Source organism: Diadema antillarum, unplaced genomic scaffold, assembly GCF_040938485.1.
Source record: "Diadema antillarum isolate AM-2024a unplaced genomic scaffold, OU_Dant_1.0 seq00000455_RagTag, whole genome shotgun sequence".
NCBI classification, from domain to species: domain Eukaryota; kingdom Metazoa; phylum Echinodermata; class Echinoidea; order Diadematoida; family Diadematidae; genus Diadema; species Diadema antillarum.
The window spans coordinates 1,182,501-1,206,623 of record NW_027271427.1 but is presented as its reverse complement, the minus strand read 5'-3'; the positions used below and the strand labels follow the sequence as shown (position 1 = coordinate 1,206,623).

Genomic DNA, 24,123 nt, shown 5'->3' with positions numbered 1-24,123 from the left:
TTTCAGCGGGCGAACAAGAATGTTTGCAATTTTCATTCATGCCTTGTCATACCGTATATACGGGGGAACTTCTGCGGCTTGACTTGCGGGGAAACAAATTTACTCCCCGGAGCTCTCCGCAGTTGGTCCGCACCTGACAGTATCTAGCGCGTAGTTGCCCGGAGGTGCTCACGCAAGTCCGATTTAACCGCAGCCAAGTTTTGAGCATGACCAAAACTTTTTCCGGGTGAGTCGCGGGAATGCCCGTAGAGGTCCACGCAGAACGCCAGTAGAAGACCCTAAGCGGCAGTACTTCCCAGGCAATTCCCACGCAGGTACTTCGCAGTCCCGTATGCAGCCAAGATAATGAAATTCTGTGAGATTTCAGCCATTCCATTAGAGGAATTCCTTCACTGAGTTGTCAGCCCCCACGCGACTGGTACAAAGGTCACACAGTATACTCCCAAGTATAACGCGTCCAGCAAGTAAGACACATGCGCTGACTCGCACAAATCCTTTTCCGCCCTCAGGAATGTCCGGTATGCTAGAAATCCCTACACGTAACAAGCCCGAGTAGCTTGCCCGGAAAGGTGTGACAAGGCCTAAACACGGTTGCGGGTAAAAAAAATATGCGTGCGCACCTCCGGGCGACTACTTTTGAGATACATGCTAGGTACTGTCATGTGCGGATCATCTACGGGGACCTCCGGGTAGTCAAAATTGTTCTTTGCAAGTCGCACGCAAGGCTGGTGTGACACGGCCTTTAGGAGGCTATTGGAGAGATCCGACCATCCGGGGGTTGCATCTTTTTTATTGACTCCTGGGTGTTCTGCATGAATGATCCCCGAGTGGCCTAGCCTTTTGTTGCCAGCCGGTTTCTCTAAAATCTAGAGAGGACAAATTCCAAAACGGTCCAACCACATTATGTTGGGTGATGTGAAAAAAAGACTTATGCGTGGAGAACGACTAACCGCCTAAACTTTGTGATCCTGATCAAGTGCCATTGTAGCTACAAAATAAAGAAATACCCCCCCCCCACCATAATTCCACAGTCAAAAGCTGCAAAGCTACAGAAACCTACAACAGCAATTTTGCCAACGACAACCACCATCCCAGAGTTCCACCGATTCTGTATACAACAGGTTGTGACCAATGATGACAGTTTCAATACACCAAGACCTTAATCGTCGCTTAAAAAGAACTTTGTATTCTTCCAGTGTGGTCAATCCGGGATGAAGTTCAAATGACTGCTCAGGAGTGGAGAAGCCGGGTTTTTCTATACGGATTGCGTAAAGAACATCACGGTGGAGTGTCGAGACTTTCTGCATGCGATTAATTGCTAGTACCCTTTGTAGCAAAATGCTTTAGGGAGACCCGATGTACAAGTACTCTGCATCCCCTTGACTTGTTTGTTTGTTTGTTTGTTTGTTTGTTTGTTTGTTTGTTTTGATTTGGTACACTCCAACATACCCATGTTTGAGACATTATTAGTCGTACTAAGGATACAGTATTATGATTATATGATATGTACAGAATAATTCCTCTGACATATAACCGCTGCATTTTTCCTTTTTTCTGTTTCACTATCTTATTCTGACTTATAATTTGAATATTATTCTTGAGTTTGATGTAATGAAGGCCCGACAGACATTCCAAGACCTGGGGGTGTTTCATCAAGTTAGTCAGCGCTGACAATTTCAGCAAAATCCTTGGTTTTGATTGGCTGAGATGCTCTGGTCACTGACTGTTACTATGGTAATTGTCAGCGCTGACTAACTTGATGAAACACCCGGGCCCCTGGGCACCGTTTCATAAAAGTTGTCAGCCCTGACAAGTTGTCAGTTTCTGACAATCGCCATGGTAACAGTCAGACACCAGAGCTTCTCAGCCAATCAAGACCAAGGATTTCACTGAAGTTGTCAGAGACTGACAACTTGTCAGGGCTGACAACTTTCGTGAAACGCCCCCAGGTCTGTCTAAACGTATATCGGGTACTATAGGTGAACCGCAATGCAGCCATTGGCGGGTCCAGAGGGACCGGGCGAACTGGGCGTGCGTCCCTCTTTATTTTTTATTTTTTGTTAAAACACCAGAAATAAAAAGAATAAAATGGGGGATGGGCGTACGCCCCCTTTAATTTTGTAAAGCCCCAAGGGTACGGAATTCGGTTACAGCTCGTTATTCCGAAGGTTCGTTATTCCGAAGGCTCTTCAGTCCGAAGATTCGTTATTCCGAAGGTTCGTTATTCCGAATGTCATTTTCGGATCAACAAATCTTCGGAATAACGAACCTTCGGCATAACGCCACAAATGTTCGGATTAACGAACCCTTTTTCATTTTCGGAATAACGAACCACTGGGTATAGGGAATTTGTGTGTTTCGGATTAACGAACCTTCGGAATAACGAACCTTCGGAATAACAAACAGCACCCCGGAATTCTGGATCCGCCCCTGGCAATGTATGATTGTGGGGATATCGACACAACAGTCAGTCTCGATTTTCTTCCTCACTTCCCTCTTCTGTCCAAAATTTTACAATTTGTAGAAAAATCCTAACCGCATTTTTCCCCTTCCGCACGTCCTTTCTCATTGTGTCTTCTTGTTTATTCATTCCTTCGTGTATTATTTTGTGAAAGCCTATACTAATGAATGTATGTAGGCATTATGTATGTACGTTGGTGTATTATGCATGGAAGTACGACGTCGTGTAATACAATGTTTGGATGTGTTATTGTTTTTGCCTCTCTCTCTCTCTCTCTCTCTCTTTCTCTCTCTCTTGCATCATAGTAGATCAGTAATCTATTATTTGAAAAGGAGAAAAACAAGTCTTATGATTTAGTACAATGCCCCACCTACATGACCTATGAACTCTTAGTGATAATCATTCCTGGTAGAACATGTTGCTAAAATGTCGCCCTCTTTTGGTCGCTTCTGTAGATTACACTGTACTGGGACATTGTAACCAATATTTGATTTTCCTTATACAAGTTGAGCCCGACCATTCCTGTATACATCAGGCTACGTATACTGTGCTGCAGGAACACTTAGCCGCTTTTGCATGCGCGAATTTATTGAAATTGTTGCCTGAAAGAACAATTGCCCAATTTTCATTTCTCAAACGACATAGGGGAAAACTATGTAGTGTCTAATTTGAGCGGTTGGAGCTAAAATTGTATTGCGCTGGCGCTCTGACCCTTATACCATACATGCCGCAATATGAGTTACTGAATAGCATGCTCCAGTACAATCATTCATGGGTTTGTTCCTTGATAATAGTTGCCTCCTTTGTCTATAGATTGATGAGGCCCACTTCGATTAGTTCTTGAGTGTGATATTGTATTTGTGTATATTTTCATATCTTTACAAATTAATGTTCTCGTTTATGAAATGGGCCAAGGGGTATTATTTTTTTCACTTGTAGGCCTAATCTCCGTTTTAATTTTCACGACAATGTTATAACATGACATGTGTACTCTCTACAAAAAATCGAGTGAAAATTTTCACTCTTGAAGGAGTGAATACAAAAAAGAGTGAATTTAAAGTGAAATTGGAGTGAATTTTGAGTGAAATGTTCATTTTCACTCGTTTTGGAGTGACGTCCAGGGATCACTCCAAAATCTTCGAGTGATCCCTGAGGTCACTCCCAAATGAGTGAAAATGAACATTTTCTCTCGAAATTCACTCTTTTTGGTATTCACTCCGTCAAGAGTGAATATTTTCACTCGATTTTTTTTAGAGAGTAGGATTTTTTCCAATATATTCATGTAGATGCCTATACGGAATACTTCGAATTCCCATTAACCCCATGAATAATTGCATTTTTTATAACTCAACCCAAAACAGAGCAACAGAGAAGAATACTGGCAACACACGCAATGGTTGCAGTGCTCACTTTGCCCTTTACATATTCATATTGACCGTTCAAGAAGTGTTTCCTGAAATAATAGCTAAACTTCACAATGTCAGAACTTCCTTATTTTTAATCCGATTCCGATCAAAATTATGCAGTTGAACTTGTAATATTTTGCTCTTTCTTATCAGACTAACTTGTATTTGGACTGAATGTCTCTTTTAAGGGAAACCTCTTACATAACATTTGTTTGATTTCACTGTATTGATAAAAGTCAAGTCAAGCATAATTATATAACGTGGCGTTTCACTTTTTTGGAAACTTGGTATAACGAGATCCTTGGGACCAAGACAACTTGTTCTTATATCAGATATTTTGTTATATCAGTGGTCAATAAAACAATACAAAACGAAGGAAATAAATTGATTGCGACCGGAAGAATTTAGTTTGTTATTTATCAGGACCTGGTATTTGGTCATATAAGTAATAATAATAATAATAATAATAATAATAATAATAATAATAACAATAATAATAATAATAATAATAACAATAATAATAATAATAATAATAACAATAATAATAATAATAATAATAATAATAATAACAATAATAATAATTATTATTATTATTATTATTACTATTATTATTATAACAATAATGATAATAACAATACTACTACTAATCATAATAGCAACAATAATAATTATAATAATGATACATTTATGCAGCGCAATTTCCATAAACATACATGTTCAAATGCTCTTTACCAGTGGATTATTGATATTTACGGAACAAGTGAGTTTTTAGATGTTTTTGAAGGTGATGAGAGATTGCTGGTTGGGGAGATAAACAGATCAATCTCTTTATATCGAGTTTCTACTGCTGTGTCCTTCACGAATCTAACTTCAGCGTCTGTTACGCTTCTTTTTTTTTATCAAAATACCGCGAATGAAATAATATTTGACAAACTAATTGGTTGATTTTGCGCTTGTTTTCACCTCTATAAACAACTCTTATGAACACATCCATCCTAGCCGTTGATATTCCCACTTTAAAAGTTGATAGATTGATGTCCAAAGTTACGTCACGTCACAGCGTGATGCTGGGAAGGGCCTCCAAAGCATCCTTCGCGTGTCGTCTGCTATATCTGTCCCTGTCACCAGGACTATCAGTTGGGCGGCAGCTGAAATAACTCCAGAGGGGGTAAAAAGATGATTTTTAAATGAATGAACTGGACACGAAGATGAAGAGATGATGTGGAAATCAGAATTTTGTGGACTGAGAAGAAAACGCAGGAGGTAAGAAAAGGACATACAAATTGGAAAGAGTTAACTACAAAAGTAAGTGAAAGAAGTTTTTTGTTTTGTTTTGTTTTGTTTTGTTTTGTTTGTTTGTTTGTTTGTTTGTTTGTTGCAGTTGCAGTTGTACCATTTTCTGCCTGTGGGTGTGGTTGCACAGAGAGCGAAATAAAGAAAAAAACCGACAAAATGATAATGATAGAAATGAATTGCTAATAATATTTTTACTAATACCCTGCGAATGATATCAATGAAGATATCACCGTGATCATAGATGATGAAATACTAATTAAAGTAACATAACTTAGAACGAAAGGTACAAGACAGAGGAATTTAACAAGAAGAATTTATGCAACACGAGGAGAAAAGAGAAAACAAAAACGAATGAAAGAAGAGAACCGAGAAGAAGATAAGATGCTAAAAGAAAAGTTCCGCTCTAACGATTCCCTTTAACTCTCCGGCAATTTGAAGTCCAGTGCTCGAATTATGTCTCCAAACCAATATTTATTTTCGGGAGCTCGATACTTCCTTCTATACCTGCTGGGTATTCAGCTAAACCCATATCCCGATAATGCAATTGAATTAAGTCGAGCAAAAAGTAGAGCGCTTGTCAAGTTCAAACAGCGTCTTGTGTGGCACACTTTCTGAGGGGATAATCAGGACACGGTCTGGCTGTACACCCCTAAAGCTTTTTTTTTTTTTTCATTCTGCCCCACCCATTCTCTCTTCCTCTCTCTCACACACACGCACACGAACACGCACACACACACACCTCTTTTCATACGTGATGCACGTATACATTCATAAATCTTGCTCACTCGTTGCAGCTCGCTACAACTCGTGCTAAACTCGTAATTCAGTCGTATTACTCGTAACAAAATGGCAATGGACTCTTTATACATCGTAATAACTGCCCACCTTGAAGTATATCTGAGTGTTACGAGATTCCACAGGTGGCTTACGAGCACTACGACTGTGCATTTCCCACAATTGATCACACGAAATTCGCACAAAGCTCTTAACGAGATCTTGATAACTCTTAGGGAGGTCGGTACAATTCGTGCATTGGTATTCGCAACTCATAATAAACTCGGAGTGAGTCGTATCGTTCTCGTTTCGCTCGTGCAGCTATCGTAGTAAACTCCGTGTTGCGTCGCAGATCACTTACTTAGTAGTTGCGCAAACCGCATGATAAGTAATTTCAACCCGAGTTCACGCAAGTTAATGCTCGCGCTAACTCGCCATACTCTAGACTACAGCTCGGCCAAGTGGGAACTCTGATCAAAACGTTTTTTGTTCAATGCCTGATTTTTAATGAAACGTGTAAAATTCTATTCCTTTACATGACATCTAGAAAATCTAAAACATGGCTAGAATTCAGGACTGCACGGAGTTATGATTATAAGTGTTTTGAAATAGAATATATATATATATATATACATGTATATATATGCATTTGAAAATTCTATACTTTCTTAAATCTAGAGCGACAATTCAATGTAACTTCAATGTTTTTCTCTTCGTTCAATTCAGCTTAAAAGATGGAGTGACCTTTCCCTGTAGTTTGTAAACACATTTTTTTTTTTTTTGCAATGATTGATTTACCCTCTGAAACAACCAGCAACGTGTACGACTGTATACGTTACAGGGCCCACGACATGAATTATCAGGGGGAAACCGGACATAACGCAATGCCAGTATGTCATTTCATTGGTTCTAGTCATAGATAAACCGTCAAGGGTAACCTGCATGGAGGAGGGGAAGGGGGGGGGGGGGGGTCCCCCACTCCAGTCCGAAGTAGTAAGTGAAAGAGACGAGAATAGAATAGAATGCCTTGTCTGATGCGCAACGCATTGTCTGACTGTTACAAAACAATAGCTGTAACTATCAACATGTCAAATACACTGATTGCGGTTTGTTACTTCAGTGACAATGTGTGGTGCCCATGAAATGCATGTGTCTGTTATTATTAAGTCCTTTTTGTATCAATACCTATTTTTTTTTTAATCACGACATTTTACTTTTTTGGAGTAGTTTTTTTGTTTGTTTTTTTTTTGTTTGTTTTTTAGTGCTATACCAACATACATTCTTTTTTTTTTTTACTTGTATGTGTTCTATTTTGCTTCTCTTTAATATTCCTTCTGCAGATGACTCTGATGACTCTTTGACCATTTAGGAATGTCATGAGAAATGAATTGGTCATCATCTTTTGTCCAGGAAGAAGAGGTGGTGCGATGAACCGGACGGCTTTGTCCCCCTGACCCATGGGATGGTGAAAGAATCCAATCCAGCTGACCGGTATGAGTGAGTGTGCGGAACGAACTGATTACGCCGAGCTTAATTAATAACACATATCCAGCACACTGGAGGATGTCGAACCGCCGAGGGCGCTTCCGACGTGAAAGTTCGTTCCCTGTGGATCGACCAAACTGACGTGAAAATTCGTTCTTTTAATTGATTCTTTATTTTTCGAACCGATGTGAATTGGTGTCATATTGAGACTTTTAATTGAGACTATCAATTCTTCCTTAGATCGGAATAACGAACCTTTGGAATGTTGAATAAACATTCGGAATAACGAACTTTTGGAATAAAGAACATCACTCGTGAGATTCATTCCTTTTTGACCATGTTGACCGATGAGTAAGTCTGTCCTTGTATAACACTTGAAACCAGTGCATTCCTTCCCTTGTTGGCCTTGGGATCTAAGGTGAAACTCGTTCCTAGTGGATCACTGAAACTTTTAATGGGTGGCCCCTAGCTCCATCCTGTCACGATGGCAAAGCTGTGAGCACTGGAGTTTTTCAGACTTCTTCATTCTTTTTTTTTTTTTAATCAAATCTATTTTAAGATTTCATATTATGTAGTGGTTGGGGGAGGAGCGAAGGTAGTCCAAAAAAGAAACATCAGATTCACTCTGATGAAAAATCAGGAAACGAAGAAAGAAATTCAATATGGATAAACCCGAAATGTAAATTGCAATTTCATAAAGGAGCAAAGTAACATGGAAAGATGCTCATGAAACAAAAAGATTTGTTTCGTACGATCAATAGTTTCAATTTCGTTTCATTTTTACTATTGCATGCAGTCTCATTGGTGCTCTAACTGTTATTGTACTGATTTATGTTAGTTGCGTCATTACCATTACCTTACCTGTCATTATCACTGTCATTATCACTTTCATTAACAACATCTTCATTTTCAGTTGTTCTGAGATAACTGTGAATCAAAATCCTGGTTAAGCTCTTACAGTTATCAAGCCAGTGATTATCTTCATCATCTTTATCATTAAAATCCATGCTTTTCAAGAAATGTCAGTGTCACTTTTCAATTTTCACCGTCCGGAGCTCGTTCAGATAACACAGCTTTTGAGGTTTGCTTTTAATAAATTTATGTTCTTTTGGCAAAGACAACATAGTCAATTTTAATTAAATATAAAAGAAGAAAAGGCGGGAATGTAAAATCCTCAAATATCCAATAAGATGCACTAACACTTGTTTTCCACTTGGGGCCTTTCGTATGTGGCTTGATGACATACACTTATTGATGAAAATCACATCCAGAAGGAACTAGGTAGTCTTCACATTTACCAAAGTACCCGATTAACAACCACAAGCTAAATGTAATTTGGTGTCTTGAGCAAACCGATGGATTTTGTAACTCGCAGGAAGATTTCCGATCGAAAGTCTCAGAAGGAAAATTAGATTATCCTAATTTCCCAGGGTCTGGACCACGGACGCGCGGACCGCAGGGCCGAAGGTTGAAAATAATATCGTTTCCCGTCTCATCGTATCTCACGATGGCACGCCAAAATCGTTTTGCGTTGGCATAGCAACCACGCTTTGTTCAGAACGATGCTGTTTTTTGTGTAAGATGCTCCTCCTGTTTCCTGATGGGTGGAAGATATAAACAATGTATTATTCAGGAAAGTCGTGCTCATAAAATGTGGCGATGAAAACTCGTAGTCGATTAAGTACAGAGCTAAGTGTGACTCTGTCAGCAAACGAGAATATCATTAGGTGGATTAACTTGAACCTGAAGACGAATAACCTTAGCATGAAAACAGATGTCTTTTTCGAAAAGTACACAAAAAGGTCCGAACGCCTGAACTTGTAAACTTGGCACGATACCACTTTTAAGACCGGATGATTGCGCACAATATAGACTAATTGGAAGCATGTTACAGTATTGTAACTGTGCGTTTTTGTGCGATACTCTTAACTTTAGTTGGATACTGTCATATTTCTTTCGTTGTTGTTGTTGTTGTTGTTGTTGTTGTTGTTGTTGTTGTTGTTGTTGTTGTTGTTGTTGTTGCTGTTGTAAATTGTTAATGTGTTGACGTATATTTTTCATCAGATCTGCCTGGATGACACTGTAATCATCAGGTTACACAACTCCAAGTCCAAAAAAAAAAAAAAGGGCCAAGTCATTGCCACGAGCGTGCCTTTCAGCTAGTTTAGAAGTCATTGCTCAGAAGTCATCAAGTGACCAAAAGAGGATTGTAGGATGGGTGAATACATCATTGTGCCTTGGTTCAATTGCAATATGTCAGCACGTTCATATCTCCCAATGTCATCTACGCGGTGCGCTTTAATGCACTCATGCGACCCCAACCTGCCCCTTATTACAATATCTAACGACAAAAAGAACTTCGTCCCCCGACGCTGTTACGCGAAAAATGAAGAGTTGTTTTTTTTTTTTTTTTCAAATCCATCCTTGTCAAGTTGAGGTATTTGCGATTAAAGCTGCTAAAACAGGTAGAATAAAAAGAAAATAATTAATCACGATTTCAAGTCTATCATAGCCTATTTCTTATTATTTTACAAGTGAGGTATCATTTGGAAAGTTTTGTTTTGCTCTATCGATAATGAACTTTCAAAGATCATTGCTAGAAGACATTAAGTGACCAAAAGAGGATCGTAGGATGGGTGAATACATCATTGTGCCTTGGTTCAGTTGTCATATGTCAGCACGTTCATATCTCCCTATGTCATTTACGCGGTGCACTTTGATGCACTCATGCGACCCCAACCTGCCCCTTAATACAATGTCTAACGACATACAGAACTTCGTCCCCCGAACTGTTATGCGACAAATGAAGAGTTAGGTCTTTTTTTTTTCAAATCCATTTCTGTCAAGTTGCGGTATTTGCGATTAAAGCTGCTTAAACAGGTAGAATTAAAAGAAAATAATTAATCACGATGTGAAGTGAATCATAGACTATTTCTTATTATTTTACAAGTGAGGTATCACTTGAAAAGTTTTATTTTGCTCTATCGATGATGGATTTACTTGAACTGTTTACAAATGGCGCTTCTCATGAAATCTTCAATATTCGGCGCAGAGTCAAGCTGCTTATGATTGGAAGAAAGTTGCCGCTCCAGCCCCCTCCCCCCCCCCCAAAAAAAAATAAAATCACAACACAAAAAATAGAACAATTATCAGGACACAGTGCTTTGAAATATAAATACATATATGATATGTATATATATATATATATATATATATATATATATATATATATATATACGTATATATATATATATATATATAATTATTGTGCTTTTTTGCATCTAACAAAAGGAAATACAAATACAATTTATATTGTATTCATTAATGATAGATTTAATGTATTAGTAAAAGCAATAACAAAAACAATGACAACGATATCAACAGCAACATCAGCAGCAGCATAACAACAACACAACAAACCATGAATCGGCACATTGAGACACGAAGTGTGGGCTACTTTTTATAGGGCATATCAATATGGGACAGTACTACTGATGATAAGTAATAGTCTTGGCGCAGACTCCTTTACAACCAACAAGGATTGTGCCTGCAAACTTTAGTCACTAGTGTAGTGGCTAGAGGTCGTTGGACTTGGAGGAACGATTATACTTTAGGATGTAGAGTGTTGAGCTGCCACCCCCTGGTTAGCCTCGTCATGAGGTTTTGATATCAACAGCTCATCAGAGGAAGTTCTGTCAATGCGATGCTAAAATAGCACGTCGCTGTCGATTAAAAACTTCGAGCGTTATAATTAACGCGTCTTCATCTCTTCCTAACTATAGTCTAGGAATACAAGAGAAACACGAGGCTGATTTAGCCCACCGATACCTGCTTTTTGATTCGGGAAATATCTAATGAGGGTCTAGGTCCTGAGTATAATTTCAGATCAAAATGATTATGTCGCATCACATAAGTAGCTTACACAAGCAGATATTGTCGTATCGTTAAGTTCATTTCTAACCAAAATGCAGATACAGTAACACATTTATTCATACAAAATGAATACAGCATTGTTACAATATTAATGCAACTATACGCTGTGAATGTGACTTATATGTTTGTATTATACTGTATAGTAATGTGCTTGATAATAACACATTATATAAAGCTAGTTCTAACATTTTTCATGCGGGGCCCCTCACAGTGGGGGATCCGGCGCACCCCCCCCCCTTATTTTTTTTTTTTTTTTGGTTAAAAACAAAAGAAAACGAAAAAAATGAAATTAAACCCGGAAGTGGCACCAGAAATATTAGTTGCCCCCCCCCCCCCTTTACAGAATTCCTGAATCCGCCCCTGCCTCATTATACAAATTAAGTGACGATACTGACGTGCTGCTCTCCAGGCCATGAAGTAAACGACGTCTGCGACAGTCCCTTCTGCTACATCCTTCGTTTTGACCACCACGTCCCCACTTGATCGCAGGGCTGCCAGCGGCAGAGAAGAGGGGTTGTGTGTGCGTCATCGACACTCGCGTGCATTGCTGGTTCGCTGCAGTTTACAAACACTCGGCGCGTGCCAAGCTTCAACAAAACGGGAGGGGGAAATCCCGCTTCCACGTGACGTGTTGAGTGGTCAAGCAGTGACCCGTAGAATGGGGGCTGCATCACAGGTTAATTGTGACGTTTCTCATTTCATGCGCGTCGGATGGGAAGTTTCATTCAGGTCCATATTTGGTTAGCCCAAATGAAATAGTTTTACTTAAAGTCATTGAAATGCGGTAAAAACAAAACAAAACAAAACAAAGACAGCCAGGGACTTGGAAGAAAGTCAATTTTGATCGAATGTCTGGAATTAATACATTAATTGAAAAGACAGAGCTGATTCAAATCAAGTGAATAGCACACGATAAGTCATAAGAAATCATGGTTAACTGGTTGATTTCTCTAATGTTTCTCCGCGGGGAGCACAGCGCACTGGGAGGATGTGAAAACTAATCAGATTACCTACGCAGCTCGGAAATTCAGAATGTTTGATATTTAAAAGCAGGTTAAATGACAAAATTTTAAATCCACGATTCAGTACAGTGTTAAAATATACTTCTTCAACTGCAGATCTACGGGAGGGGAGGGGGGGGGGGTAGGAGTACGAAAGAAACAAACGATAAGAAGTATACACGCCCCAGCTCGAAAGTATAGTATTTGGCAGTCTGTGATAATGATTTAGTGAGATGAAAAATTCTTAATAACCGATAAAGAGATTGCGAAACGCTTGTTAGTGTTTGCCTGTATCCTGGATTGCATGTGTGTGTGTGAGTGTGAGTGCGCGTGTTTGTGTGTGTGTGTGTGTGTGTGTGTGTGTGTGTGTGTGTGTGAGTGAGTTGTGTGAGTAAGTTGTGTGAGTGAGTGGGCTTTGCACCCCCCCCCCCCTCTCCCGGGAGAGGAATGGGGCTGAGGAGTAAAAGTTCTTGGTTGAATGAAGGGACGATTGCTCCCACCCCCCCCCCCCCCCCCAAAAAAAAAAAAAAAAAAAAAATCTGTGTTTTCTAACATTGGCTTTCCTCCCTTTTTTCTGGGATGGGGTGGGGTGGGGGAGGTAGATGCTAGGGATTTTTGGTGGTTTTTTTTAAGAGTCAAAAGAGTTAGGACTGCAACCCCTGCTCCCCCCCCCCCTCCACCGTTACTCGGCCCTTGCCCTCTATGAATCTTAATAATAAATATGATGAGATCATCCCTGTATGAGGAGATGCAATAATGAACTCATGAAAATGTCACTCAATAACTGGTGAAGTGAGTTAATCCCATTTTCCTGTGCCTTTATTGTGATACGACATGCTATATTATGACCTCATAGAGGAAGAATCTGAGACAGTTACACAGAAGAGGATGAATTCGTACAACTATCTAAGAGTGGGCGTATGATCCTATTCAGAGAATGACGTCAACACCAATTTCAGCTCAATCCCTGTTGATGTAAACACAAAATCATGAGTCAGCAAAGCATTCGGTCACTTTTTCTTCGGACCAAGGAAAGAACAGGACAAAGAAAAATACATGAAAGAGGAGACGAAAATAGAGTGGGAAACTTTATATTGAATACACCGATCTATGTAAGTATTTTCATAAAACTATGCTAACACCATAGACCTCCATGCTACCGCACACGAAAATGATTGCAACTTGTTACTGGACGTATAGTGATAAGAAATTGTAATCAAAGAAGTTAGAACAGTTAGAGCAAGGAGAATCGTTCTTGCAATCCAACCAATTTGAACATATCTTTATGTAAATCTGGTATGGTGTCTAGACAAAGAAGAAGAAATTAACAACTAATTGGCATTGTTTGACAAACTTTACTTATTCACCTAAATAATAAATAACCCTTTTAGATTTATTCATTGATTTCATTATCGAAACAATACCAATCTTGTTATAAGGACTTTGACTTGTTACAAAGGAAACTTAATAAAACGCTAACAGTGAAAGCAGATTTCATTCTATTTTTTTTTTTTGGGGGGGGGGGGTTGTGTGTGTAACGTTTAGACAGAAAAGTGGAAAAGGATCGCCATTTACTGTTAAAAAATAAAGGCAAATAGAAAGAAATGTGTACAGTTGTTTTCATTTCAACTGATTGACAAACTGCCCTAAATCTACGTCGATGTTTACGTCAATGCATATAGGGCAATTTGTCACATTTCCTCCAGCGAACGACAATCTTACAAAGGAGATCGTGTTAAGCCATATCACCTCAAATCCCAGTCAGTACATAAGTTTACATCATGTATCTCTCTATTCCTATCGATATCATGCACAATTGATTGACCCCAGCTTTTGGAATCGGAAAAAATGAAACATTGTAAAATTACACCATATTGGATAATGTTGGAAGTCGATCATGGTCCCACTAATCAATTTGCATATTATGTTCATCATCCCAAGGAATGCGAGAATGAATCACCCAGATAGGTTTAGGGAAAGGTGAACAGGGTGGATCACAGTTTACCTCTCGGACAGCAAAGAAGATGAATATCGCAAGCAAAGACAGGAACACGATAAATTTAGAATACACAGCTAAGAATAAGCTTTGTTCCTCGTCCAAGGAAGATCTTGCATGACCGCGACGTAATGCACACAGCTGTTGAGATTTCCTCCCGCAGCGCGCCGGCCCAATGCCATGGCCAGGAACCGAACGGTGTGTCTAATCCCTCAAGACGCCGGGAGTGTTGAGCTTGGTTAGCCTGCCGTGCGATTGGTGGATTATCAAACATGATATGATAAGGGCAAATGATACTATTGGCCAAATAAGATGCGACTGGTATAATGTCAATAGATCTTGATGGGACCAAATAGCCCTTTTGTTTTAGATTATATACGCTTTGCATCCACACGCGTATTTTGTGCCTGTCCGCATAGTATAGTTTTTGATACATATATCATGGCCAGTTTAGATGATTTACTCAGTTTGGTATAGGTTTGTCGAGTAGAGTCTATCAACGCAAGGAGGTATGATGGTTATGTCACCATAAACCGCGATCTTTTAAAAATAATGTAAACAGTATGATGATGTTAAAGGTAAGTGCATCACAGGAGTCCCCATTAGGCCTATATATATTTTTCTCTGTAGGTATTATTGGGGGTGTCTTACAGCCACTATACACGGGCTACTATAGTTTCAGCTGATCTGTAGGCCCATTTATTTCGGGGGGGGGGGGGTGGAGGGATACTATAGGGTGGCTGTTGGCCCAGCCCCGTGGTTCACAGAGTTTACCGAGTGGCGACATTTGCCTTACGACGAAAACGCAGTTATTCATACTTACGAAACTCGTAAAATACTGCCGAACTGAACCATGGTCAGTTTAATGACAGATTGAGTGACGTTTAAGAGCAATGCGGATTCAACAGAAATAAACAAAAAATTGTTCTGATGGGAAATGATCAGACCATACATTTCACTAGCTGAAAGCGGGTCAAGAAAGTTCAGACATGAAGCATAAAATATCTATCAGTAGACAGTAGATTGGAACAGCAAGTCATCATGGAAATAATTATTATTTACCCCCCCCCCCCAAAAAAAAAAAAAAGAAGAAGAAGTAATAATGATACTTCCTTCCGTCAGAATGTATCATCGTATTCTAAATCAAGAAATTTAGTTAGCATTCAAACAACAGGATACGAACATGCTTTCTTTACATCAAAGGGAAATTATGTCAAAACTTAAAGGCAAACACGAGATTTAAACAAGAGGGGGAAAAGATGCAGAGCATGGCCGGTAAACGTCTCTACGATAAGTACAACTTGAAAGGATAGCAAGTCATTACCAACATCATCCCCCTCTTATATGACAATGATGGGTGATTAGTGATTATTTTCCCTTTGTTGAATCACAATATTCAACAATCTTACCCTAATTAATTGTCATTGTCTTCCATTTTCCCGTTTGGCTGTGAAATAAAACAATCTTGGAGCAAAATCTAATAAGTCCAATGAACTCCAAACGTAGAAATCATGGTATTAAATACCTGTCAATCACTGTTTTTAGCACATTTATTCGAAAGCATATAATTTACCCAAAAATAGTGGGTTAAAACAATCTTGTCACAGGAACTCCCAATAATTGTCAAATCTGTTTACTAATATTTTGATTGACAAGTAAGGTGTGATAAAACCGAACATGGCGACCGCATTGTCGACCCGTAGACTGCTTGCCAAGAACCTATAGTTTGTGATCTAATCTTTTCCGTTTAAACCTCCTCTTGTCGTTTAATGTCACATCCCGCATTGGATGTCTTCATTGATGTTTTGGGATATCATAATAACTGATATCCTTTCTTGTTCGTGATGACGATCGGAGGTACGACATTTTTCGCTATACTTGCCGGCGGCTGTGACGTAAGTTCCAGTGTGTCATAAAACCGCACTGAGTTGTAATTTCAAGGTAGCAGGAACGTATTCAGAAACAGCAGCATTTTTGATAGACAGCTCTTCATGTTGAGGTGTTAAATCTGGGTTACACTCCATTCGCTGCCAAAAACCAGTCTACTACCTGTCCTTGATCTTCGAGATTGACCTCTGAACTTTGCCTACCCCATAGAAGGGCACTGAACCCCAAATATTAAGAAACGGAATTGAGTGAATGCAGAAATATTATCAGAAAACATTAATGCAGTTTGAGGAAAATCGGGCACTCCGTTCAAAAGATATGAATTGCTGACGTTTTTGATGAATCCACGTGCTGTCATCACTGGACGCAGGGAGGTGAGCCGAAAAAGAAGACTACTTCATGTTATTCATAAGACAGTATATAGACAACGATGTGAAGAAAATACAAAGAGAATTATAAGCATAATGAAAGAGCACTTGGCTTACCTCTTTCAGATGGCAGGGGGTAACAAGTGGAAAGAATGTGTACGTTTCATTGAAAAAGAATGCAATTTTGTGGAATTCTTCGTATATTTTCTTTTCCTTCTGTTGTGGTAGAAAAATCTGTAGAAATCTTCTTATCAATGGACAGCTAACTGAACACACACATACACACACGCACACACACACACGCACACACTCACATACACACACACACACACACACACACACATGCACTTGTTTGCTTATAGAAATGAATATAAATGTATGATATACTCCGTAGTATGATGATAAAAATTAGAGATCAATCCACAATCACGACATTCCCTTCATAATTGCTTTTCAGTATGTCTCACGTTCTCGAAGAGTTACTCGCCTAGTGTTGTTTCTGTCCTTGTCACAGTGGAGGCAGTAAACTTATCAAAAGTGCTGTAGGCCCTACCTCAATTTTCTCAGATACTGTTATATACATTGGAAGTAAGATTTCGAAAAGATTCAACATTTTCATTGCACATGTTGCATGTAAGACTAACGAAATGATACGTAGACTCAGTTATGCAATTGTATTCATTGTCTTGTGACATGTGAGAGGAATTTTCGTGTGTTTTCATTCCGATTGGCAGAGAATTACCCACAGTGTTATACACACTGTCCAAAGTACCAGGCACAGAAAGGCTTGAGAAGTGGTTGGCAGTCACTCTCCAAGCATTGTTTGTTTAGAACACAAATACCTGAACTCTGTGAAGATTGTAAATACGTAAAGGAGTAACCAGACCTGCGAAGTATGTGTTAGATTTTGTGCAATTAAACTACGGTTCTCCCTTTAGCATGAATATTGCCATGCTCTTTATCACATCACAGAGCGAGTGAGAAGGCATGATTACACTGTGTGGGAAATGTAGTTTCCCTGGGAATTTCATATCCTTTGAAAAGGAAATGTAGACGCACATTTTTAATACTATTTCCTCTTACGGTCTCAATGGTGCTAATGTCGACGTAAATTTAGCATAAGAAATCTCTAGCGCAACAATTTTTAGTGTGAACTGTCTAATGACGTATGTAGCCAGTTTCTCGACCACATTTAAGTTAATGCTAAATATGGCAGAAAAATTATAATCGGTGATAATTACCCACCATGATTATAGGAGGTTCACTTGTGGTCGACGAATTTATTTTGTCACGAAAATATGTTGCCTGTATTTGTTATCATGTTTCCCTGGTGGTTTAAATCTGATAAAAAAAAGTCATGTGACCATCGACCCGGTTAAGCACCAGCAAACAGAAAAAAAAAATGCTCAGAAGGTAAAGGAGCCAGTGCACATTAACCCGAATCACATCTGTCGTGAGTCATGCAAAATTCTGTTGCAAATCTGTACCACAATTTTCGTACGAGACGATGATCCCTTGGGCAATCTCTCCTCACGAAGGAAATGTCACACTCTAGTCGGCAATGCCTCACAGAAGATAGTGTGGAAAAAAATGAAATACGGGTGCCCTTTGGAGGTGGCCTACATCATTGAACAAGATACCGAAAACCGGAGGAGTTGCCAAACACTGGACAAGTTGCAGAAAATGAACGAGACACCGATTAATCATGACAAAGGACGAGTTGCCGAATATTAGACGACATGCCGAACACTAAACAAGATACCAAACACCGGACGAGATGCTGTACACTGAACTTAATGTCAAACAATGAATAGGTTGCCGAACACATGACGAGATGGCGAACATTAAACGAGACACCGAGCACCTGACAAGTTGCCGAACATTAGACGAGATGCCAAACACTAAACAGGATACCGAACACAGGACGAGTTGCCGAACTTATGACGAGATGCCGAACATTAAACGAGACACCGAACACAGGACCGAGTTGCCGAACACATGACGAGATGCCGAACATTAAACGAGACACCGAACACCCGGCAAGTTGTCGAACATTAAACACTGTTAAACGAGACATCGAACACCCGACGAGTTGCCGAACATTAGAGGAGATGCCAAACACTAAAAAAGATACCGAACACAGGACGTGTTGCCGAACACATGGCGAGATGCCGAACATTAAACGAGACACCGAACACCCGTCAAGTCGCCGAACATTAGACGAGAGGCCAAACACTAAACAAGATGCCGAACACAAGACGAGTTACCGAATGCCGGACAAGAGGCTGAACAATGGATGCAATTTCGAACTGTGAGTAAGATGCCGAACACTGGACGAGCTGCCAAACACCATGCAACCTGACGAGACCCCGGACATCGGGCGATAAGCCGAACACTCGACGAGACGTCGAACACCAGACGAGCTGCCAAACACCGAACGAGTTGTCAAACACTTAACGAGACTTCGAATATTTAACGATAAACTTCATGATCGACGAGATGCCAAACAAAGAACGAAATGACAAACACTGGACAATAATAAGTCGAACTCTCGACGCGGATGATATGCTGAACATTGGAGAAGATTCCAAACTCTGGACGAGATGCCAAAAACAGGACAAAATAGCTAACAGAAGATGATTTGCACCGCATATTGGATGGTATTTCATACTTTAGACGAGGTGCGAACTCCTTGACTAAATAGCATACAGAAAACAAGATAAAACAAAACCAACAACATTCGTCATGTTTGTGTCGCTTTGGCGTTGTATCGTGATTACGATATGTTGAAAGTTCAATTCAACGGCAGTTCAATTCAATTCTTATTTTCCACTAATGTGGTGGAACACTCACGTCAGCCAAAGTAAGAAATGTTCTGCAAAGTATGGAACACTAGTTTTGTCTTGATCTGAACTTTATTATTCATGTTGTACAGGAGTCGTTCCTCACCCACAGACCTCAGTCGTACTTCTGTACTGACACTTTCTCCGGATAAATTTGCCTAGTAATGTAGTCAACTCTCAAGTGACCACTCGGCTTGCTCAAACTAAAGGTAAAGTCTACGATCTTTACTTCCCTGTTTTTATGAAGCTTTAACAACGACCAACAACATTTCCGACTGCCTAGCAGCAGGGCAGGTTTATCAGGAACACAGCTGTAGCACCGACATTAATTAGAAAGTTATAGTTCAAACTACATATTATGTAAATCGTGATCAATGACTGGGCGTGATTTTGTATTGGCTTACAGAGGACGGTGAAATAGTGTTTATACAAAGACCAGTCACATTTGTGTTTATATTATGATTTAACATTACGCCTTTTTTATTGCATTGCTCTCAAACTTTGAAGAAGAATAAAAGAAATTAACAAAAATAAAATAGAGAAAGAGACTGCAGGAACACAACTGCAACATGAGAAGACAAACTGCGGAATGAAACGGCACCTAAAACACAAATCAAAGAGACAGAAATAATCATTGATAATCGCGTAACACTGGACGGAACGAAACAGGAAGATCTGTGTGTGAGATGTTGAAGCATAAATGTGATTGGAAAGTCGGGCAATCCGAAGTACTGACTTTACCAAACTGATGTCTTCCTAAACAGCTCACAATGTATAATCATGTGTCTGACGTTTGCTCATCCTTCAGGCACCTGTTCAATGAGTAGCCCCTGTGACGTAACATTAACGTAACAGGCATCTAGACAGAATAAGCATAGATTGAGACTTTGCTGTAGGTTTTCAGATGCACAACTCTCCTTTGTGGAAATAACGAGAAAGAGAGTAATCTGATATAATAACAATTGCTGCGTGTAAGGTCACTGATATCAATTATCAATTATGTGAACGTTCAAATACTGCCTCAAGCTCTTGGGCACCCTGTTTTAATTTCTCATTCAAATGACATCCAAAAATATCATTTATTGTCCATGTGTCTGCAGTGATGCAAATTGATTTTTTTTTTTAACGTTCAGGGATATGTCATCTGGTTGAGTGAAAGCACATAATTACTTGGTACCTATCGTCTTTCAAGAATTGATGCTACATTAAGAAATTATTATTATATTGTTATGATTAAAAGATTGCCATTTTGTGACTTTGTGAGTGCAGTTTCTGGAAAAGTTGAAATGTGTTTCAATTTTTTTTTTTACTGCATCTAATAAGAAATCATGAAATATGGCAATGTGTGAAAAGAGTCCCTTGCTGTGGAAGAAAATTTATTTTGTTTATCTATTATTTATTCATGTCTTCATTAAAAAGAAAAGAAAATTTACAGGGTAGGTGAATTAAGTTTGATAAACTGCCTTACAAGCCCGCCCTGTAAGTATGTAAAAATGCAAAGTAAAATACAATGTGACATAATATGTATATAAATAACAATTCACAGTATTGTTGAATGTGACATATGAACAACACAGGAATGAACAACAAAAAACAAATAACCAACAGTAATAAAACTTTACCCCACCCCCAACATTATACCTCACTCCCCTACCCCATCTGTAGTCTCTGTCCCCCCTACCCCTACCCTTCCGTACCTTAAAAGGGGATATGTATGTCCTGTATGGGTCAGTGATATAACAAACACGACAAAGTGCCGTATAAATCTTACATAATCTATTGCAGACTATGTATTACAGTTTTAAAGTTATCTTCAAAAAGTTAAAGTGACGAAAATAGTTTGCACTGAAGTGGGAAGTTCATTAAATAAAGAACTCCCGATGTAGCTGAACGAACGTTTCTTGTATTCAGTCCAGGGATATGGTACATTTAGGGGGCTATCCAATGATTAACAAGAGACAGAACTTGGCAGAAAGCACTGCTTTGCTGTTTTCATTATTCTCTTTTCATTTCATGAATCTGAATGGGGGGTGGGGGCAGAAATGGGAGCAAGGAACAAGACGGCGCCCCGCGACTGCACTGACAAGAGGTTGACAAGACAGGAGTCAAATTCTGTCAAACCATCAGGAGCCTTTAAAGAGTATACTAGCTGTTAGCTTCCATTTCTCGCTGGATAAATCAGGTTGGTGTCATCGGAGCAGTGGGCTTCATGCTTACTTTGCATTTTTTTTTTGCACAAACCTCAGTCTAACGGCTTATTACTGCAGTCGGCAATCAATTATCGACTGCTTGAAGTGAGGGGAACTCACCGTTTATCTCCCAATAGACGCCAGCTTTGGCTACCCGCTAATTACTTGGGCAAAATATGCCTGACTGACATGTTTGAGGTATAGCCATAGGGCTCCCCGAGAAACTTGAGTATTGAACGAACAGGTGGAATCACTGCTTATTTCTCTACCTACTTATTACCAGATGCAATGGTCATTATATTCTTTTTTTTGTGGGTGTGTGTGTGGCATTTTCTTTTTTAGGGTGTTAGTACCACAGATAACGTCAGAAAAGCAGAAGTAAAAGTAATGGGCTTGTAACTTTAGAAATAAGAGTCAAGAACGCTTAATTTGTATAAATAATATTGCTCAACAAAACTGTACTAAAACATGAACATTCTTGAAAATCTACAATTATTTCGGAACCTTCAATGTGTCCTTTGAATTAGCACTCGCTTCATCAAAGCGCAGATAAACGTTGTATTAAGTCTGGCTTTATGAGCAAAGAAAAGTTAAGAAAAAAATGAGAGAATGATAGATGCCATTCTTCAGATCAGAATAATGGAATTGGACAGTTTTAGACGCTCATTACCGAAGAGTTATATCAGGTACAACCACCTGCGCAAATGGAAGGGGGGAATGAAGACATGATAGCAGACCGCTGCCATTGACCCCGTTCCTAAATCTTCACTGCGATTTCCTGTCTTGACCTCAATTGAAGAAGAATAAACTGTATCTGTCGCGTTAACCAGGGAGGTGTGATACCTCCTTGCATGCTACCTCGATTCAAGCATCGATTTTAACTGGCAACGATGATTTCAATAGTTGAAAGTGAAGATGCAGTTGGTAAAATTCACCAAAAACATAATTCTTAGAATTCGTTCTTTTTTTTTCGCAAACCGATGGGAGAGTTGTAAGTTGATGACGACATTATGTTGTAAGTTGATGACCTCATCACCTCTTTCAATTTTCGTGTATTGCGACCAGTATCTCTCTTCGGTGAAAACAAGTGAAAATATTTGGTTTCATTCCAGTTTTGAATTTAAATTCGAATTAGACAAATTTGTATAGCGCAGCTACTATGTATAAATATACTCTACTGCGCTGGATGGAACGACTACCAATCTCTTCGTTATGTATATTACTATTGGTATTACAGTCAGCTTGTACCTGATCTATGCTTGATGAGACATTTTTCGGAATAAGACTGACTACCATTGATTCACTGAGGGCTCTTGGAGACCGGGCTGTGGACAAAAATGCGATGCCGTACATTCAACGATGTAATACTTATTTTTAGCTGCCTTTGCAGATGACATTATGGTAGACGAAGCAAATTTTCTCAAGTATGGAGCTACTAATGAGAGCAGGAAAAAAAAAAACAACGGGAAAATCTGACCAGTAGATATTTGTGAGACATAATAATTCGACCAAACAATTCCTGAATTGTGATGTGGTATTATCCACAGCGGCAAAAGACAAATAAAATGGAACCGGATTAGAGCGAAACCTTTAAAAGTTACAAGTGCGAGACCATACATGAGATCATTCCAGCGAAGCTTGCTGTCGCGACCCAACTGGAGCCGGTGCCACCCCCATCACTTCTCGGCGCCGCTGTGCACCATGTGCACTGTCATTGTGTAACTGGTAATTAAACCCGCCGTCAGTTACGTCTAGTCGCAGCTCTTAATGTCAAAACATTTCCTTTTACTGCTTCATGATCAGATGCGATCCAGATCGCATGAATCCCCTCGATCCTCGCTCTTCGAGTTAAGATTCTTTTGCTACAGACGTATTTTTTTTTCTATCATCATTTACCGTCTATGAATATTCACAATGCAAAACGTCCATTTTAATTACACACCCATGGTTGAATCGAAAGAAATTGATTATTTATTCACTCTTTCTTTTATTTTCCGCATTGTCTCACGAATAAATATGAAACTCTGATGGATTAAAAATAATCACGTTGCCCATTTTTTGTAAATTCTTTGAATATATGCATTGATTTCCTTTCTCTTTTCTCTCCTACTATCTTAATTGTTTCGGAATGAATTTGGTTGTTATCGTAAAATTGGATTTTATTGATTTTTCTTATTATTTTTTCTTATATAGTATTCCTTGTTGCAATATAGTACATTATCATAAACGTTCTGTCAACAAACAAATACGCAAGGATATTCTCTGGAGGCCAAGCTAATGAGTTCCGTCTCATGACGTATACTGCAAAAAAAGTTTATTACTAAATGATGTCTATTCCAAGAGAAATACACCGCACTTCTGCAAATTTTAGAGTGTAAGTACACTCTTATGAAAGTGCTAATTAAAGAGTTGAAAATCAATTTATCCTGAAAAGGTACGGAAAAGGATGTAAAAGATATCACGTATTTGTGGAGTGTATAATTT

The 24,123-nt window shown here is 39.2% G+C and overlaps 1 protein-coding gene across 1 annotated transcript in view; it reads left to right on the top strand.

Moving 5' to 3' along the window:
* The first annotated feature begins 18,775 nt into the window (after positions 1-18,775).
* LOC139732922 (uncharacterized) overlaps positions 18,776-24,123 on the top strand; it is a 39,440-nt gene continuing 34,092 nt past the window's right edge. Inside the window, exon 1 of the mRNA XM_071643759.1 lies at positions 18,776-18,918. Coding sequence (XP_071499860.1) covers positions 18,776-18,918 — 143 coding nt within the window. The remainder of the gene's footprint in view (positions 18,919-24,123) is intronic.